Raw genomic sequence first — 20397 nt, 5'->3', positions numbered from 1 at the left:
TGTACCTTTTGGAAGCTGCCTGGGATCTATTTGTGCTTGCACCTAGAGTTAACATTGTGTTTTCGGTTTTGTCTTTGTTGTGGGGCGTCTTTTCATTTGTATAAATAAGTTCCATTTTATGCTACTCATTTGCTGATTTTCAATGTTTATGGGGCCATAACAAAAGAGGAACATTTAAGGGTTCATGATCAAGAGAATCCTGACTCCAAGCAATGTTTCTTATCAAGCTCTAAATAAAACATAGAGCGTTATTTAAAGGGATTGTCTCATAAGAGATGTTAGTTTGATAGGTGCGGTCCTACATTATTTGCTCAGGTGTATTTGGAACTTCTGCAGCAATGAATGTAAAGAGTCAGCACACGTGTTGCCACCTCTCCACTTATAGGTGGCCGGATACCAGTGAAACAGTGAATGGGGGAATCCCTATTGTGGAGATAGGTGGACTCCCAGAGTGGTTTTTATGAGACCGTTTCTTTAAACAAATCGTTTCCATGTATTACTCTCGTGCTTTTATGAACAGCTGTCATTGAATGAAGATTTTTAACTTAAATGGGTTCACTAAGATTGTAATAAAATGGTCCCATCACATAATTCAAATGGGGGTCAATTCTAGTCACATAATAAGACAGGCTGAAGAAATACAGCTCCCGAGAACTTTTTCTCAACTGACAGAAGAGCTGTATCATAAGTACACATAATGGAGCTCCCACTGAAGGGATGTGATAGGAGAGGAAATGAATCTTCTCCTAGGCTAACTGTGAAAAGAGGACTGATGCTAGAGAAAAAAATCCTTTGTGCTCAGTCAGATGAGGAGATTTATTTCTTCTCCTGTCACATCCCATCTTCAGCAGTTAAATGGTATGTGTGGTTAGAATACAGCTCCTCTGTCAGTGGATACGCAGGTTTCAGGAGCAGTGTTTCTTCAGTCTGCAGCCTGTCCTGAAACGTGACAAGTACAAGCTGCTGTTTGAATTACGTGACAGAGGCCATTTTATTACTTTCTTGGAGAACATCTTTAAGAAGGGCAACTATTGCTATAAATTAATTAATTTTCCTCCTGTTTCACACTCTTATGAAAATATGGCTTTTTGTTGCGCTCTGTTATTGTGTGGCCACATGTATATTTTTTCTCTCTGGCCACTGTTATAGAGAAGGCAATGACAGTTGTGTTATGTTTGGCTGAGATTAGAAATTTTACATATTGGGTCCGTTGTCTTTGGTTCCATATCCTTCATTTCCTAGTACATGACTCTGACACAGACTAACAGCTCACATACCAAATCTAATAAAAGTATGTCAGCGTCTGGATCTCCTTCTCTGTTCAGCCACACTTAATCCTAATTTAGCTTCTTCTGAACGGAAACTGTCAGTGAAAATAATTTTTAAACTGGGGAAAAAAAAGAAGCGCCGAAGGAAAAATGTATTCATGTATATGCAAAACAATCATCTGGAATTGCAACTGTTGGATAAAGTGATTTATTTGTTCTACAGTCTGTCAGGATACACAACTGCGATACATAATGCTTTGCTTTAATCAAATCAAATATTCATGTTATGATTCTTCATATAAATCCCCAAAAATGTTCCCCAAATTTCATAAACAAATTAAAGTATAATTCCAGAAAAGGATAGAGAATTTCATTCTGCATTAATTTTGTCTGTAAAAATATCAAAGTAATTTCCTCTGTATTCAGAATTAATATAGACGATGATATGTAATCTTTAACATGTAACAGCAAAAACTAAAATATTAAAATGCTGTTCCAAACACTGCAAGTTATCACCTATCCAATAGGCAAGGAGACAACTTACTTCTCAGTGGGGGTCTGACAGCTAGGATCCCCTCCAGTCTTGAGTATGGAGATAACTTACTTCTCAGTGGGGTTCTGACAGCTAGGATCCCCTCCAGTCTTGAGTATAGAGATAACTTATTTATCAGTGGGGGTCTGACAGCTAGGATCCCCTCCAGTCTTGAGTATGGGGCTCCTAAATGCCCTCTAGAGATGACGCAATTGTCGCGAATGCAGATCACCACTCCATTCATTATCTATGGGACGATACCTGATCTCCAACAATTCCACAGACAAAGAATGGAGCATTTTGGATCGGTGATAAGTAATAACATGCAATGATTGTAATAACCCTTTAAACCTAAATTAAAAATCCAAAGGTGCAAATTCATAGCAAGCTTTCTAAAAGTATATCCCTGAAATATATTAGTAGTCTAGATCCATTGTCTATGTAACATACATGTTATCATTTATTTTTAGCAGATGTGATTATATAACACTTTTTATTCAAGACTGTTAAAATAGCACATTACAAAGTAAGAAGATTTTCTTAAAGATTGTATGGCACAGCAGCATTATCATATGACAGCTATTGCCTTTGCAAGGAATTTCTCATTTGTACTGGAAAAAGAATTTTTTTCCGGAGTAAGAATCTTCCTAAACATTTTGTGGCCTCGGCTATCGACGCTCTCGAAGACATAACCTGGTGGCAATGGGTAATTTGCAGGGCAAATTTCATTCTTCTTGGGTGTATAATCAGAGCGATATAAGGTTCCACTTTCAAATGGGACCGAGTTTCGTACTGCTGCGTTGGAAGGCTTACAGCTTTCAGTTGGATGGATTTCATGGGGAAGATAGTGAGACTTGAAGGTTGTTAATCCATCAAATTTTCCAGAAGGCTTTGGAATCTGATGGTCCCTCTTGATCATTTCTTGACGTCTAGCTTCCCAGGCCCTAAAATCTTCCTTCATTGTAGAATTTCCTTGGAAAGGAACATTGGTTCTTCTTCCATGAGATACGGGTCGAACTGGGGCAACATAACTTAGCTGGTGTGGCACATAATCTAGATGACTTGTGGTGTCTAGCTCCATGTGAGTAGTAGGTGGATTATAGTCCAGAGATTTTTGGACATGGTGTGGAGGAACTTGCCATGGCTGATAGCTATCACGGAATTCAGTGCTGCCATCAAATCGAGCATTGCTACCAACTTTATTATGCTCAGGCTTACAGCTTTTTGTTATTTCACCGAGGGCACCTTTGAAATTGATGCGATGGGTGGTGAGATCTTCAAATGGTTGACTGCTGGGCTTATACTCCTGCTTTTGTCTTGCAGCCCTTGGTTCTATGTCATAAGGAACATATGAAGTGCGGTGACTTGTAGTACCATCGAAAGGCACGTCACTGTGTTTTGCTATACCAGATGGCTTGAAACTTTCTCTTGGCATTATTTCCTTAGGGAAAAAGTCATCCTGGAAAGTGGTTGCATTTCCAAATTTCACATTTGGGAGTTGGTAGGAATGTTCTGGCTTAGCGAGTTCTCTTTTTTGGATGTCCCATGGTCTATAATCATCTTCAAGAAAAAAAACAAAGTGAAAACCTTTCCTATACCCCAACTGTTTATCTTCTCACAGGAAATATAGAACTCTAAAATAATATGGCAAATTCATGACTTACTCAGGGAATATAGAACGCTAAAATAAATTATGACATACAATAAAATGAAAACTTTTACTCCAAAAAGGTGTCATAGAAGCTATGAAAAGTCACAAAATGTGAAGTTGTGCAAACATTTTACAACTCTTGGAGGTTTCACGCCAGTTTGAACCAGCTCTGCTAAAATGGGTGAAGCTGGGGAAGAACTGGGATGGGACATCCAATGTTTCAGGAAGATTGGCATACCGTGAGAGTGTGCTGCGCCACTCTTGATGAATTGGCCCCTAAGTGTTTTTATAACCTATAGATTGGCAATTCTCAAATTAAACTAGGCAAATCCCAGGCTTACAACAAAATCTGGGGGATGTCAAGAGTGGTGATTAAAGATGAGCAGATCTTTTAATACTCAAATATGCCAAATTCTCTAAATTTTCCACAAGAATTTGATTCGGTCCCCGCAAATTTCAATAGTGAAAAACCACAAATTATCTGAAGAGAAACAGAGGAAAAGAGAAAGGAAAGAAGAGACTATTCAAGAGGGGAGAAGAGAAGACACTCAGAATACCACTCCGATTTTCAATGTGTTTCAGCACTGCAGTAGTACATCACAATCAGACTAGGCCTTTTTCTATCCCTATGTGGAATGAGCCGTGCGCTCTCTCCTCTATCCTTAAACTGTACAAGCATACAATGGCGCTCCTTGGCAGGCTGCTGTGTTTTATACTGGCTGTGATAGTCCCCCTGATTGGCTGTGCCACAACCATGTGATGCCATAGCTGCATGCATTAATAGGTAGGCAGTGCAATATGTCATTATCGCATGTGAAATGGTGCCAGGCATTTTTTTGCAATTCTTGCAAATATAATCATACAGTGTTTGAACCTGTGGGAACCTGCGAAATGTGATTTGAAGTTGATCTTCCACGGATTGATCCGCTCCATCTCTAGTGCTGATGTCACACACGCTTAAATGAATATATTGCTTTTAGATATCGCAGCTGCCATCAATTTTGCAAAACCAGTTGTGCCATATGAGCAGCAGATTAGGTAAAGTATAAGACCGCGAGAGACAATTCAACAAAATCACCACAATACAAGTGGCTCACGGCCTGTTCGGACTTTTGACCCGGCCAAGAGGTCTCTCTTCTCCATTCACTCCGATGTGTAGAACAGAACAACCACGCTGGGTGCCACAGAAAGGAAACAAGTCAATTCTAAGGATATGATAGAGCATAATCTGATGGTGCAGAGGAATGGAAAAGGAATTACTCATCGAAAGTGGATCACTACAAAGGCTAAAATATATCATCTGAAGTGACTTTAAGGTTGATCTGCGTCTCCTGAATTACAGATTTACCTTTATATGTCGGATTTGCATTAAAGGTTCCCAAGTTGGCTTGCCTTTTTTCCACTGGTCGTGCGGGAATCATTGGCTCTACCTTATAAGGGTTAAAGTCTTGTTTATAGGTTGTTCCGAGGTCAATCTGACCAGGCTTTGGTTGATACTCATGGTGAGGACGTACTGGACGATTAGTTAGCTCATATGGAATATAATCAGACCTAAACATAAAAAACAAAACTGTGTGACAGCATGCAGAGGAAAATGCAGCCTAATTACTGTCAATACAAAGTATTTCACATTTACATATATATGTCCATTGTATACATGAAGAATGTATGCTGGACCTATATGATGTTGTGTTATTGCCTCAGAAACTAGAGTGCCTGCTATCTGGCCATCAGTGGAAGATATAGCTGTCAACACCATTGTAGATGAACTTTAACCCCTTAAAAACCAGATCTAATTTGGCCTTTAAGGGAATCTGTTAGCAGGGTTTGGCTACCTCATCTGAGAGCAGCATAATGTAGGCAAAGAGAAGCTGAATCCAACAATGTATCACTTAGATTACTGGGTGCAGCCGTTCTGACACAATCAGAGCTTTTAGATTTATAGCAGAGGAGAAGATAAACCAAGTCAAGGGCGCTTGGACTTGATGAAGACGAGGATCCAAAAGTATAAAACTAATTCATGTACATTATACTTCCTCTTGTTACCAGGCTTTGCCTTGGGCTGTGTTGTGGCGCCCACAGCTGAGCCGTTGGGCCGATCAAGGGATAATGGGATTTGTATCCCTCCAACTTTCATTATTATACTTAAGAGTCAAAAGACACAAGTATAAAACAGAGAAGAAATGACATTTACTAAGAATAGAAAATCATAAAACAAATAATAAAAAACTAAAAGATATGATATAGATCAGACCAAAGGCAAACACTGAGGGTACCGTCACACAGTGCAATTTTGATCGCTACGACGGCACGATTCGTGACGTTCCAGCGATGCATTTACGATATCGCTGTGTCTGACACGCTACTGCGATCCGGATCCCCGCTGAGAATCGTACGTCGTAGCAGATCGTTTGAAACTTTCTTTTGTCGTCTAGTGTCCCGCTGTGGCGACATGATTGCATTGTGTGACACAGGTTGTATACGATGTGCGCACAGTAACCAACGGCTTCTACATCGCAAATACGTCATGAAATTATCGCTCCAGCGCCTTGTATTGCAACGTGTGACCGCAGTATACGACGCTGGAGCGATACTTATACGACGCTGCAACGTCACGAATCGTGCCGTCGTAGCGATGAAAATGGCACTGTGTGACGGTACCCTTACTGTCCTGCTACATGGGAAGACACACTCATTTCTGTTACATCTGAGTTGATGATATTTATTGTACTGGATTGTTTCATCGGTGATATGCAATATTCCATGTGTTTTATGTGTCAAATGTGATGTCCTCTATGCCACAGTCTATACAATAAAATATTTTGTTTTACACTTTTGGATCCTCATCTTCATCAGGTGGAAGCTCCCTTGGCTTGGTTCATCTTCTCTACTCTCTGCACATTGGAACCGTCCACGGGATTGAGAGAGCGCTCCTGCATTTGCCCCTTCTCTTAGGTCACATCCCACGTGATATTTCAGTTTTTCTTTTTTATTAAATTTGCAAAAAATTACTACATTTCTGTTTTTTTTTCAGTAAAGATGGGGTGCAGAGTGTACATTAATGAGAAAAAATTGACTTTTTTGAATTTACCAAATGGCTGCAATGAAAGAAAGAGTGAAAAATGTAAAGGGGTCTGAATACTTTCCGTACCCACTGTAAATCTAGGTCACCTGTACAGCTGGGCAACTGAAACTACAAAGCTGTCAGTCTGTCACATTTCACAGAAATCTACAACTTTATGGCCTTGATTCATCAATATGTTTAGGCCAGACTGGTGTAAAATGCTGCAAAAGTTGCAATATTTACTCACAAATATGCTGCAGCTTTTGGTGTTTTCCCACCAGCTTTGGGCAGCTCTGCATAAATGGTTGGAGCTGGGGACGAGCCAGGGCAGGACGGGGGTGTTGCTACGACCGCCCGTCAAATAGTGGCAGAAATGTTACTCCAGTCTCTGGCGAGGTGCGAGGTAAGATTCGCCAAACTCATTAAATGGCAAATGCCTCTCATAGAATTTGATACCTGTTTTTCCCTCACTAAGACACAATGACAATCCTAATAAATCGGCTTCTGTCCTAATAGCACTGTGCGAGCGTCACCACGCTGCTGCCTATGGAAGCCCCGATAAGTGTGAGGTGTAACATTGGTAACGTCATTTAACGCATTTACTTAAAGGTTGTTATTCCTTCCATCTTCCCGCGGTTTCCCAGGTATTCCTGCTTTGGCTTCATGCTGTTTGGTGGCTGGATGTTATCATACTGAGGGTATTTTTCCACATATTCGGTCAAAACGCAAGGCTGCCCAGATTTATCAAAAATTTTCGTTGGCATGTGCGGACAACGATGACGCCTGTGAAGAAAAGGCAGAACCATAAGTATCAAAGGCTTGTCATGGGTATAATTAAGGAGGTGTCAGACAGGGTCATACAGATTGGGACTTTCCTGATGAAGAGCCCATACAGTACATGTCTGCTGAGCCTGATCGTGTCGCTAGAATATTAACCCTTACATGTATAAATCCCGCTCTATGGTCTCCGATAAGGTACAATGTATGGAATAATCAGAATACCGCTAGAACTAACCGTAGGCTGCGCTGAATGTCGGACCTGGGAGCCCGGGGTGTGAGCGGCTTCATTACACTGTCCTGACGAGGTTACAAAAGCTGCGTTGTTAGTGCACAGTGCGTATTATATGCTAGAAAACATTAGCAACATTCATTTTAATATTTTATTTACCATTTTGGTGAAAATTGCTCAGTTCAGTTCAGGCTTAATGCCAACAGCTCGGCACCCTGCCGACACAACCCCAGCAGCCTCTCTCTTCTATCGCTAAGGTTCATAGAATCTCATAGTTTCATTGATATGAGTGTAAAGGGGAGGCCCACTACTGGACACTATAGGACAGCCCCACTTTCCAATCACCTCCTGGACCTTCCGATTGCAGCACAGTGTCCCCGGCGGTAACGTCATATTGTTCTGTCACTTGACCACTGCTGCTGGTCAGCGGCCTCTGATCAGATGAAGCCTTTGATATTTTCTCAGAGCGGACTTCAGAGTAGTGGAACACCCCTTGAAGTACATTACGCAACTGACTAATAACAAGTTAGCAATATTTAGTTAAAGAACATGCTATATCTGTTAAGTAGCTGGGTGTCCCACCAATGTGACTGGAATCTATGGCCATATTCACCAGATAAATGAGGGTCTTCTCAGTGTGGACCGTCAACTCCTATACATTTACGGCACATCCCATAGATATACTATAATCGTACAAGATGGGACTACCCCTGTAAGACAATATACGGTCGGTGACACACGACCAATGCTTCAGACTGAGAATGAACACTGCTAGCGCACAGGCTTGTTACAGAAGACAGAGCTTGTGGCGACCTCTGCTGGACAGTGTGAGTCTGACAGATCTTACAACTACACAGGAAAATATATATTTCTACTTCTTGAGACTTTCCCTTCATTGAGACCAGGACTGCACAGAATAATCCTTAGTCCACATGTCAATCAAGCCAATTATTAGCTAATGCTTTGGAGATGTTCACGGCCTTCAAGTAATGAAGCTTGCAGCATCGAGTGCACAGTTCAGGTCAGCGGCTCAACCAGCCACCGATCCGGACTGTCAATCAGCAGCAATTAGCAAACTGGGAGGATGGGAGCGGTGCACTCCTGGAAAAGAACAACGAGAATAACCCACCACCGGGTTTACAATTTCTTGTGATGATTATGCTCAAAGATGAAACTACACACAGGTTGGAGAAAATTGGGGTCACAAAGAGAACCTGTCAGCAGGACTGTGCTCAGTAACCTACAGACACTGTCAGGTTTGTGCTGTTATTCTGCGCAACCCTTTCTCACCTTAGACGTATCCATATGTCCCTGTGACCTGGGTCTTATTGATCTGGGACGTATGGATACGTCTCAGCGATTTTGAGCACACACAGGCTGTGCTCGCACGATTGCCACCAGGTACCAGCTGACACCCGACACTAAGTGCCTGGAGCGATCCCGCACCACTCCCGGCACTTTAACCCCCTAAAAGCTGTGATCGAACTCGATCGCTGCATTTCAAGAGCCAGCAGAGGGGTAAGAGCCCGTCTGCCCTTAGATCGGAGACCCATTGGATATCACGTGGGTCCCGATCATTACCATGGTGACCCGATGTCGTCATGACAACATCCGGGTGACCAGAGCTAGTAAAGTTGCTTGATCATGCTCAGAGCACGATCAGCAACTTTATCTGTCAGTGCGGAGCTGAAAGTTTGCATAGCACAGGGATGCTGCATCCCCATGCCATACAAGCGACCAGCCTGCAAAAAATAATAGACCCATAGTGGGACAAAGTAAAAAAGTTAAAAAATAGTTAAAAAAAATAAAAAATATTTAAAAAATAATAATAAAAAATCATAATGTATTGTACCCATGAATAAATATTTTTTTGAAAAAAATATACTGTAAACAATAAAAGTGCACATCTGTGTTATATATATAGCTTTTATTGTGTAAAAGCGTCAAAATATAAAAAAATATATAAATGGGGTATCGTTGTCATCGTACTGACCCGAAGAGTAAAGATGTCTTATCAATTTTACCACACACGGAACAACATTACACCCCCCCCACCAAAAAAACCAAACAATTCTTGAATTGCTGTTTTTTGCTCAATCTGCCTCACCAAAATTGGAATACAAAGCAATAAACAAAGTCATGTATTTGAAAATGGTAACCATAAAAAAGTCAACTCGTCCTGCAAAAGACAAGCCCTCACATGACTCTGTGGGCGGGCCAAAATATAGAAAAATTATAGCTCTCAAAATATGGTAATGCAAAAACTAGTTTTTTGCAATAAAAAAGCGTTTTTTAGTGTGTGACAGCAGCCAAACATAAAAACCCGCTATAAATCTGGTATTACTGTAATCACATCGACCCGAAGAATAAAGAATAAAGTTGCTTAATCACTTATACCACACGAGGAAGGCGTAAAAAATAAATAAAACCAATTCTCCACCTGCTGTTTTGTTCATTCTGCCTCCCAAAGATCGCAGTAAGGCTTGGCGCACATTTATCCTGTGCCCTGCGCTGAGCGCTTACACCGGGGCTTCCATGTAAATCTCTGAAATACGGAATTCAGATTGAATCCCCGGTGGAAGATTCCCTATAATGAGGCAGACGGAGGCACTGTGCACGCCATAGGACCTGTGATTTGGCCAGATGGAGTCCAGAGTAACTCTGCTGCCTCATTATAGTGAATGGATCCATCGAGGGTTTCATCTGAATTACGTCACTCGGAGATTTAGATGGAAACACCAAAGTAAGCGCTCAGCGTAGAGCGCCGGATAACTGTGATCCTAAATGTTATGTAAAATGTACCTGACCAAAGTTTCACTCAATCCACAAAAAAAGCAAGTCCCCCTCAGGGTCATCATCTGACAATGGAAATATAGGGGGCTTCCACGTTACTGGTAGCACAAAGGCTCTGGAAAATCAAAATGGCTCCTTACCCCTCAAAAGAAATTCAGCAAATTCTGCGCTCCCAAATCCAAATGCCCCCCTCCCTTCTAAGCCTCACAGTGTACCTACACCACATATTGCGTCCACATTTGGTATTTCTGTAGTGATTAGTCCCCGCCTAACTTACGGGTGCATGTCTACAGAAGCACAGGCTGGGCATAATGTACTGGTCACTACAACGTACTGGTCACTACAATGTACTGGTCACTACAGTGTACTGGTCACTGCAACGGCAGTTTGCTATTTTCACTCGGCAACATTTATTGATACTTGTTTCTGGAAAACACCCATGGAGTCAAAACCGTCACTACACCTGTAGATAAATTCCCAAAGGGGTTTAATTTCCAAAATGGGGTCACTTGTAGGGTGATTCTGCTCTTCTAGCAATTAGGGGCTCTGTATATTGAGCGATTCGGCCCATCTGTAGTCTCTCTGTATAGTTAAATAGCACTGTACAGCCAAATATGGGGTATTTCCACATTCAGTAGAAATTGTGCCACAAATTTTGGTGAAATTTTTACCCACTTCTTGTGTGAAAAAGTAAGATCTGGGGCAAAAACAAAATTTTGGTGGTAAAAATGTAATTATTTTTTCTTCACAGCCCAAAGGTATGAAATTCTATGAGGCACATGTGGTGCCAATATTATCATTGCACCCCTAGATGAATTCACTGGGGAGTGTAGTTTGCAAAATGAGTTCACATATGGGGTTTTCTGTTGTTCTGGCACCTTAGGGGCTCTGCCAATGTGCCGTGGCACCCTCACACCATTCCAGCAAAATATGAACTCCAATTTGGCGCCTCTTCCCTTCTGAGCTTTGCACTGTGCCTCAAAAGTAGTATTTCTCCACATATGGGGTATCAGCGTAGTCAGGAGAAATTGCACAACAAACTGTATGGTGCAATTTCTCCTATACCCTTATGAAAATGCAAAATTTGAGGCTAAAATAACATTTTTGCGAGAAAATGTGATCTTTTTATTTTCACGCTCAACATTATAAACTTCTCTGAAGCACCTGGGGGTTCAAGGTGCTCAGCATACATCTAAATACATTCCTGTAGGGGTCTAGTTCCGAAAATGGCTGGGAACCATCTCGAAGGTGCACTAAATGCCTCTTAGCAACAAGCTTTTAGTATATGTGCGCTGCCCCTTTAAGAACAGTGGATCACGTGCATTAGGTGCGCTGCCGGGAACTATGGCGCACACACCAGGAAGCAGAAAGGGACACACTGGGAGACCACGCTGCGGGGCTAGGGCGGTGAGTAAGCCGGCGTCCCTGCAAGGAGGGGGATACCCTGAAGGGAAGTCTGACTAAGCGCAGCACGGTGTACGTCTAAGGCTACTTTCACACTAGCGTCGTTCGACGCACGTCACAATGCGTCGTTTTGGAGAAAAAACGCATCCTGCAGAGTTGTCTGCAGGATACGTTTTTCTCCATAGACTTACATTAGCGACGCATTGCGACGGATTGCCACATGTCGCATCCGTCTTGCGACGGTTGCGTCGTGTTTTGGCGGACCGTCGGCACAAAAAAAGTTCCATGTAATGTTTTTTTGTGCATCGAGTCCGCCATTTTCGACCACGCATGCGCGGCCGAAACTCCGCCCCCCCTCCCCGCACCTCACAATGGGGCAGCGGATGCGTCGTAAAACTGCATCCGCTGCCCACGTTGTGATTAACACACTGTCCGTCGGTACGTCGGGCCGACGGCTTGCAACGGCCCGTACCGACGGACTAGTGTGAAAGTTGCCTTAGGTTACTGGGTGCCGCAGTTTTGATACAATCAGAGTTTTAGATGCAGCATGTGTATTGAAGATAAAGCACTGAGGAGAAAATAGCACAAAAAGGGTCTTACCCAGCAAACACTTAAAACACTTGTATCAGATTGTGCTAACCTGATCCATGGTATTATGTGTTTCCAAGCGGATATCCAGCTGCTGTGGATCCAAGAGTAGTCAAAGCCAATGAGTATCAGAATCTGGTAAATTTGTGGATACCTCCCTCGTTGCCGATTATTGAAAATGTCAAGTCTCAGAAACGGAACATTTTTAATTAATAATTTTCTGTGACTTGATATCTTCAATAATCGGCAGCGTGAGAGTTATCCACAAATTCTCCAGATCTAGATGCAGCATGTAGTAGAGCTCAGAAAGCTAACCCCACCCACACCACAGCTAACCCTGCCCACACCACAGCTAACCCTGCCCACACCACAGCTAACCCCACCCACACCACAGCTAACCCCACCCACACCACAACTAACCCCACCCACACCACAGCTAGCCCCACCCACACCACAGCTAACCCCACCTACATCACAGCTAACACTGCCCACACCACAGCTAACCCCACCCACATCATAGCCAACCCCCGCCCACACCACAGCTAACCCCACCTATATCACAGCTAACCCTGCCCACACCACAGCTAACCCTGCCCACACCACAGCTAACCCTGCCCACACCACAGCTAACCCCACCCACACCACAACTAACCCCACCCACACCACAGCTAGCCCCACCCACACCACAGCTAACCCCACCTACATCACAGCTAACACTGCCCACACCACAGCTAACCCCACCCACATCATAGCCAACCCCCGCCCACACCACAGCTAACCCCACCTATATCACAGTTAACACTGCCCACACCACAGCTAACCCCACCTACATCACAGCTAACACTGCCCACACCACAGCTAACCCCACCCACATCATAGCCAACCCCCGCCCACACCACAGCTAACCCCACCTATATCACAGCTAACACTGCCCACACCACAGCTAACCCCACATACACAACTAACCCCGCCCACATCACAGCTAACCCCACCTACATCACAGCTAACACTGCCCACACCACAGCTAACCCCACCCACACCACAGCTAACCCCACCCACATCACAGCTAACCCTTCCCACACCACATCTAACTACGCCCACTCCACATTTAACCCCACCCACATCATAGCTAAGCCCCACCCACATCGTAGCTAACCTCACCCACACCACAGGTGAAAAAAAACTTCATTTCAGGTAAACAACAGCACACAGCCAAAAAAGTGACACATCCTTGGAATCTGCTTTGTAGCCTCTATTTCCTTTTGTTCTCAGATTACATAGTAAAAACTTGTTGACAGATTCCCTTTATGATTCTGAATGAAGCGTGTGAACTAAGTAAATCTCAATATACTTGAAGCCACAAGCGATGTGTTACTTGGACAATAAGCTGCAGTGTGTTCCAGTAAGTGCGGTGCTAGTAAGTATTGCTAATGATACTTAGAAGGATGTGATGACAGCCGGTGCCCATCCCGTAGATGTGTTTCCTTAGTGACCGTGTACAGCACATCAGACACACCCGGGTAACACTCCTAGCAACCCCCCAACATACATGGACCATCCCAGCGCTAGCCACGTCAGGTGCTTGGATACTAATCCTTCTGTGTGGTCATGACACCGATTCCTCTCCATTATTAACGCACCGTACCTCCTTACAGCCTACAGCACATTACGTGCCTCTGCTGCTGCCATTGTATACAGAGTTTCTGCAAATAACCCAAAAATGGGACAAATCCAGCAGGAGGAAGACTTTATCATCTCAGAACCTAAGAAACAATGCTGTGTGGCGGCCATTGTTGCTGTGGCTTTGTGCTGGTGGGGCGGCGCGGTCTGGAGTCTTGGGGGCTCAGTCTCGCAGCATGGGTGCTGTGGGGCAACAGACCGTCCGCCCTGCTGGTGCGTGGCTGCTGCGGCGGTGGTCGCCGCACGGCTCCGCTCCGTTAGGGCGTTAGGACCCACTACGAGGTTTGCCGTGAAGGGGCAGTGGGCTTCATACAGTCTGATCAGAATGTTGAACTGAAAACCTCATGTTCAGTATTTAAATTTTTCCCTAGCGGCTTTGGATCAACGTGTGATTTTGGGATGTGCGGTTCATGCTCTTTTTTTTCTTTTTGCACTAAGAATCAGAAGACTCCTAGTCCTTGTCCTCTGGAGGTCCAGAACAAGCTGGGAGAAGTGTCGGCGTTAGTGAGACCTGTACATGCAACTATGTATTATATGCATTATATCTATCAGTGAGACAGAGCGGTATTATGTCTCCTTATAGTATAATACTGACGAGACAGAGCGGTATTATGTCTCCTTATAGTATAATACTGACGGCACTGTCCCACCACCAGAGATGGTGCCTGATTGTTTGTCAAGGGGCCTATGCTGTGGGAACAAGGGCCTATAACGGGATAAGCCATTGGACATGCTGACTTAAACATAAAACTTTAAGGACATTTTTCACATATGCACAGTTATTGTAAAAACCAAACACACTGGGCATTACTTACCCACCTGGGGTCAAGCACTTTGTCTCCCCCATTACCCCGGTCTCAGCTGCTTGGCCGCAGCGGTGACAACACATTGACATCGCTGCAGGCAATATCTCAGCTCAGCGAGTCAACAGCGAGTCAACATTGCCAGAGCCACTGGAATCAGTGATTGACTGCGGCGAAATTGAGGTACTGTCACCTCTGAAGCTAAACAACAAAGACAGGAGAAGCAGAGACTCATCTGTATTTACAGCAAACTGTACACAGAATTCTGAAAAGCGGCAATCTCTTTAAAGAAGCACTAATCCCATCAACGTTTTTATCCCCTTAATATATTGCAGTCATATGATATAGCAGTGTGTACTTACAATTGCTCATTTTGCCTTTCTACCCAGTTAATTCTTCTCTTTTCTCTGCTCAATATAGAAACAGGAAGTCTCTTGTCCATGTAGAAATCATTCCCCTCTTCATCTCCTGTCCCAGCTGCTCACTCCTTCCCTCTGACAGGGACTTTTGCAGTGACTCCTGACACATACAGGGAAAATTGACCTCCTGATTCTACATAGAGCTTAGAAGGATTCAGCTAGTCAGTTATTAATCATGTGATGTCATAGACCTAATGGAAAACAGAAGAATTAGCTGGGTAGAAAGGGAAGATGAGCAACTGTAAGTGCACAGTGCTATATAATATGATGAATGCTATATATTAAGAGGATACAAATTTTGATGGATGGGAGGGCTACTCATAATATGATATTTTATGGGGAGACTGTTATCAGTTTTATAGTCACTACCCACCCAGCATTTACAGTGCCAGTAAGGAAGTAAAACACCCCAATCCAACACACATACAAATGAGGTGAAAAAATATACAAAATGAGGGCTCTGAGGCTGGCTCATCCAGAGCATCACCTTCCTGGTCACCATATTCAGCAGGAACCTTATGTACAGTGTGTCCTTTCCCGGGTACGTGCACAGTACTCTTCCCTCTATGGGCAAACACAGCATTGTTTTCCTGCGCAGGCGCTTGGCCAGGGGACTCATGGCGCAGGGCTGAGATATTTCTGTCCAATTAAAAGTGTAGAAAGGAGCATTTCACCTTGTGTTTAACACACTACTGCTGCCATAATTCCTTTTGGTACCATAAAGCCGATGACAGATCCCCTGTAAAGAGCAGAATGACTGTTCTACCAAAGTGCAGGTGCTTGGCACCTTTATCCTAATGCCATCTTTTATGGCTCCCCATGGGTATGCATGAAAGCGAATGTCCCCATTAGAAAGTAAGACAGTGCCAGAGATACAGCGCAGTCCTCGGCTATCTTCATCAGTCCCAAAGACAATGAATGGAGCAGCAGCAATTCTAAAGGAGATTTCTTAGAAACACTGGTGGTCCCAGTGCTCAGACCACCAGTGAACAGCAAGTCATTAGTCATCCTGTGGATAGGTGACAACTTGCCAAGTTGGGACAACCCTTTAAGTAGCTTTAAAATATCTTTAAATTGCAGTCAAGGGCATCACTGGTGATTTTTTTCATCTCTATATTCTGGGATTTTTCCTCCATAGAATATTAAGAACCTCACTTGGAAATATCTTGAAATTGGTCATAAAAGCTGGGATTACTCTATAGAAATAAATCTGGGATAACAGAGCTCCTCATAGACTCCAGGCCAGGATGACTCGGGCAGAGATGGGTTCTAGCGCCTGACCAAAACTGAATTCTCAGTTGACAATTTAAAGGGAATCTGTCAGTAAGACCCCCCCCCACCACCTTCCAAACCTTATATATGGACATGAAGGTCTTTGAAATGTAAATCCATTGACATCTTCATATCTGGGATTTTTGTAAGCATTCCTGAATAATTAGGGTTTTTATTCAAATGATGTATTAAGTGCTCTGGATGTGACCTAATTAATATCGATAGGAAATACGGTTGAGGATGGCTTCCCTAAACTGTGTTGCTAGTCACTACTCACAGATAAGCCGTAAGGCTGGGCAGTCAAGAGGTCCGAGGTCAAAAGCCAAGAGGGTACATCATAGACAGAGGGGAGAGACAAAAGAGTAGTTAGGAAACAGTTTGAGGTCAGAATTCCAAGAATATAATGGATCATAACAAAAAGGGACTAGGCAAATGGATGGTCAAGACAAATCCTAGGTCAAGCAGCAAAAATCAGAATACCAGAAACAGTGTTCATGAGCAAAGCAACAATTGGCAGCAATCATAGAATGGTAGAGTTGGAAGGGACCTCCTGGGTTATCTGGTCCAACCCCCTGCTCAAAGCAGGATTCACTAAATCATCCCAGACAGATGTCTGTCCAGCCTCTGTTTGAAAACGTCCATGGAAGGAGAACTCACCACCACCTCTCGTGGCAGCCTGTTCCACTCATTGAGCACCCTAACTGTCAAAAAGTTTTTTCTAATATCTAATATTCAGTTTCATCCCATTGCTTCTAGCCTTTCCTTGTGTAAATGAGAATAAAGATGATCCTTCTACAATGTGACAGCCCTTGAGATATTTGAAGAAAGCTATTAAGTCTCCTCTCAGTCTTCTTTTTTGCAAACTAAACATTCCCAAATCCTGCAACTGTTCCTCATAGGACATAATTTGCAGACCGGTCACCATTCTGGTCGCTCTTCTCTGAACTTGCTCCAGTTTCTTGATGTCTTTTTTAAAATGTAGTGCCCAAAACTGGACACAGTATTCCAGGTGAGGTCTGACCAAAGAGGAGTAGAGGGCAATAATGACTTCACGTGATCTAGACTGTATGCTTCTGTTAATACATCCCAGAATTGCATTTGCCCTTTTTGCTGCTGCATCACACTGTTGACTCATATTTAGTCTGTGATCTATTAGTATATCCAAGTCTTTTACACATGTGCTGTTGCTTAGCCCTATTCCTCCCATTCTGTAAGGCAGAGAGCTGGTTAATTAGCCAGGTAATTACTCTGAGTATGAGACACATGTATGAAGCCCCAGAACATCCTGCTCCTGATTGGATGGCTAACTGTCACTCCAGACAAAGACAGCTCAGCACACTCCAGCATCCGATTGGACGGCTGAGTTGTCCATCATCATACTGTGCTTAGCATGCCCCATTCCTAGGCAGGATGGCAGATCTGTCATTCACAGCGTCCAGACTCTCAGATAGGAGGAATGGTGACATAAACGCTAACATTGAATGTTTGTCTTCATCTTCGATTCCCATGTGGAAACATCTAGTGTTGGAGTAATACAGCAATTTTACCAGGACTGGTGACCCCAGAAGTCCAGTAAGGTCTAATAAATAGTAAAGGCTTCAACTATATTAAAAAGAATGGGACTGATGAGCAGATTGTGAGGCCAGTGATACACATCCGCAATGCACAGTAGATACATTGGTGATGTGTTACTGCCTATCGCAGCCAGCGCGATCTGTGATCTGATTGGTTCCTGTAGATAACCGCTCTCATTTTCACCAGTTTCTACACGTCTCCTCCATAGAGATAGGAAACAATCTGCTGCGGAATAAGGACGTAAAAAGACACAAAATCTGCTCCGCACAATCTGTTACAAGGTATAAATCCGAGGTATACAATCTTTTACATTTACCTTACTCTATACGATCTGTATATTTGTTACCTTTCTTTACATAACTTGGAAAAGTACAGTCCAGAATGACATCTTATGTGCTGTAGATTTACAGTGTATGTCACCGCACTATGCAGTGGTGCAGTATGGCTTGCCAGCACCCAGGGAAAGGTCAGTATTTTGCGTCCCTTAATCCATTGGGAAAATGTTAGATCACTATACATTCTTATATTTAGATTTTTTACTTTTCATTACATACTTGTGTTGTGTTATGTAACTAATTTATTACCCTGGCCAGAAAACTAACCATATCCCTACAACTAGCACTATCCCTTAACCCAAGCCAGGATTGGACAAAGTACATCTAAAACACAAAGTTTTCTGATCTAGCTCTCTGTCTTTGTTGATCCTCTCCCAAAATCACAATTGAGACAAGTGGTAGGGTGTTGCGTAAATGCCATTATCATCTCCACAACAGGATATGCAGAGTACTGCAGTCCAGATAAGTTTCCCATTGGCTGCTGCACTCTGCATAGGCAGCAACAAAAATGACAACGCTTGCTGCATACTGAGAGATTTGCCATCTTGGTTGCTGCCTATGCAGAGCACAGAAACTGATGCTGCTGCACTCTACATAGGAGCCAGATGCACAGTGGCACTAACTGAGATGCTAAAGCAGCTCCTGATTGTTTCACTCATTTAACTTGTCATATGCCAGCAGGCAATCACTAAGAAGCTGCAGTAGGGCTGGGGGTGGTCATTTTCCCTAGAATCTGGAGCCTGGGGCAATGGCCCTTGTCCCCTCCACACCCCACACACAAACTAAACCACTATTCCGAGGAGAACAACAGATACCAGCATCAGGATTGCTGCTTTTCTAACCAGAACCTGTCTTCTGATTCATGCTGCCCAAACCACGAGCAGCCACTAGCACCCGGCTGTATGACTGGGGATAGGTGTATTGTTCCCAAAATATACTTTGGGCATTCAGTTGGGGGCGGCAGTGGGCTAGGGTGGTCCCCGGTTATGGTGCATGCCTGGCTGATTAATCCCAGTGCTGCTCTAGCACTAGAATACCTATAACTACCATTAGGGGTCATTTTGACCCCCATTCAAAAGTACTGACTCTGGAGTAAAAATAACTTTTTTGTTGCCAACAAATTAAAGAACATTTATTTTAACTTAGTAGGAACAGTGTTAAGATCAAGTACAGCACGCATTTTCCTTTTACATGGTCCTAGCATGAAGCTGAAGAATGAACTCCCGTCTGCTAATTTTACTCCTAGTTGCTGTTTTACAGGGTATAGTTGCGTTTATAGCTGCTAAACCAAGTACATTACAAAACACCTGAACAGGCCGTCGGCGGCTTCCAGATTTTGTGGTGCACTTTCGAGCCATCTGGTCTACTGTGTCCACTCCAACCTTTGTTTTATTGTAAAATTGTACTGGTTCCATTTTTTTTTCTTGTCGTTTCCAACTGCTACATCTGGGTGAAGAGTCAGACTACTGAGCAAAATGACATTCTTGTTTGGCTTACCTTGGTAAAGTGTGAGAGTGATGTCACCATTCTTCATCAGAGTAGTCTCATATGTATTTGTTATTAGGAGACTTGCCTACTACTACTTTTATGTATGGGGTCAAATTGACCCCTTCAGTACTTACAGGTATGAATTGTAAAATCCGGGCCCCTGAAAAAGTTTCAATTCATTTTTGTGTCCTAAAATATACACTACCATGATTCAATAAAAGTCACAAAAACTCAGAACTCATTTGTTAAAATTTAAAAATTATAGGAAAAAGAAAGAGCAAAAGGGTCAAAATGACCCCTCCGGTAGTTCTAGTGCTAGGTGACTGACAGGTCTCTTGCTATGGGAAAGGCCTGTCAGTCACTTACAGCCGCGCTGGTAGGAGCCGGCCAGGGGCCGCACCCGAACCGTCTCACCTCCTGCTGTAGATCCTGACAGATCAGTAAAGTATATTTTCTCTGACATGCTGGACAGTTTCAGCCCGCGGTTTGGGCAGCAGGAATCAGGTGATGGTTTCC

General features: G+C 43.3%; 1 protein-coding gene across 4 annotated transcripts in view; it reads right to left on the bottom strand.

Moving 5' to 3' along the window:
* Nucleotides 1–1468: 1468 nt before the first annotated feature.
* The window catches only part of SAXO2 (stabilizer of axonemal microtubules 2), a 19957-nt gene continuing 1028 nt past the window's right edge, over nt 1469–20397 (bottom strand). Inside the window, exons 1-5 of one of the 4 annotated variants that reach the window (XM_077263625.1) lie at nt 15155–15269; nt 7531–7592; nt 7119–7298; nt 4800–5002; nt 1469–3360 (exon numbers count right to left, since the gene is read on the bottom strand). In XM_077263625.1, the coding sequence (XP_077119740.1) occupies nt 2369–3360; nt 4800–5002; nt 7119–7298; nt 7531–7583 (1428 nt within the window). In that variant the 5' untranslated portion in view covers nt 7584–7592; nt 15155–15269 and the 3' untranslated portion in view covers nt 1469–2368. Of the gene's footprint in view, nt 3361–4799; nt 5003–7118; nt 7299–7530; nt 7593–15154; nt 15301–20397 lie in introns of those variants that run through there. The other 3 variants (XM_077263624.1, XM_077263623.1, XM_077263626.1) reach the window with 3 other exon arrangements.

This window comes from Ranitomeya variabilis, chromosome 5 (genome assembly GCF_051348905.1).
Source record: "Ranitomeya variabilis isolate aRanVar5 chromosome 5, aRanVar5.hap1, whole genome shotgun sequence".
Lineage (NCBI taxonomy): Eukaryota > Metazoa > Chordata > Amphibia > Anura > Dendrobatidae > Ranitomeya > Ranitomeya variabilis.
The sequence above is the reverse complement of the archived record's forward strand: the minus strand, read 5'-3'. Positions and strand labels throughout refer to the sequence as shown.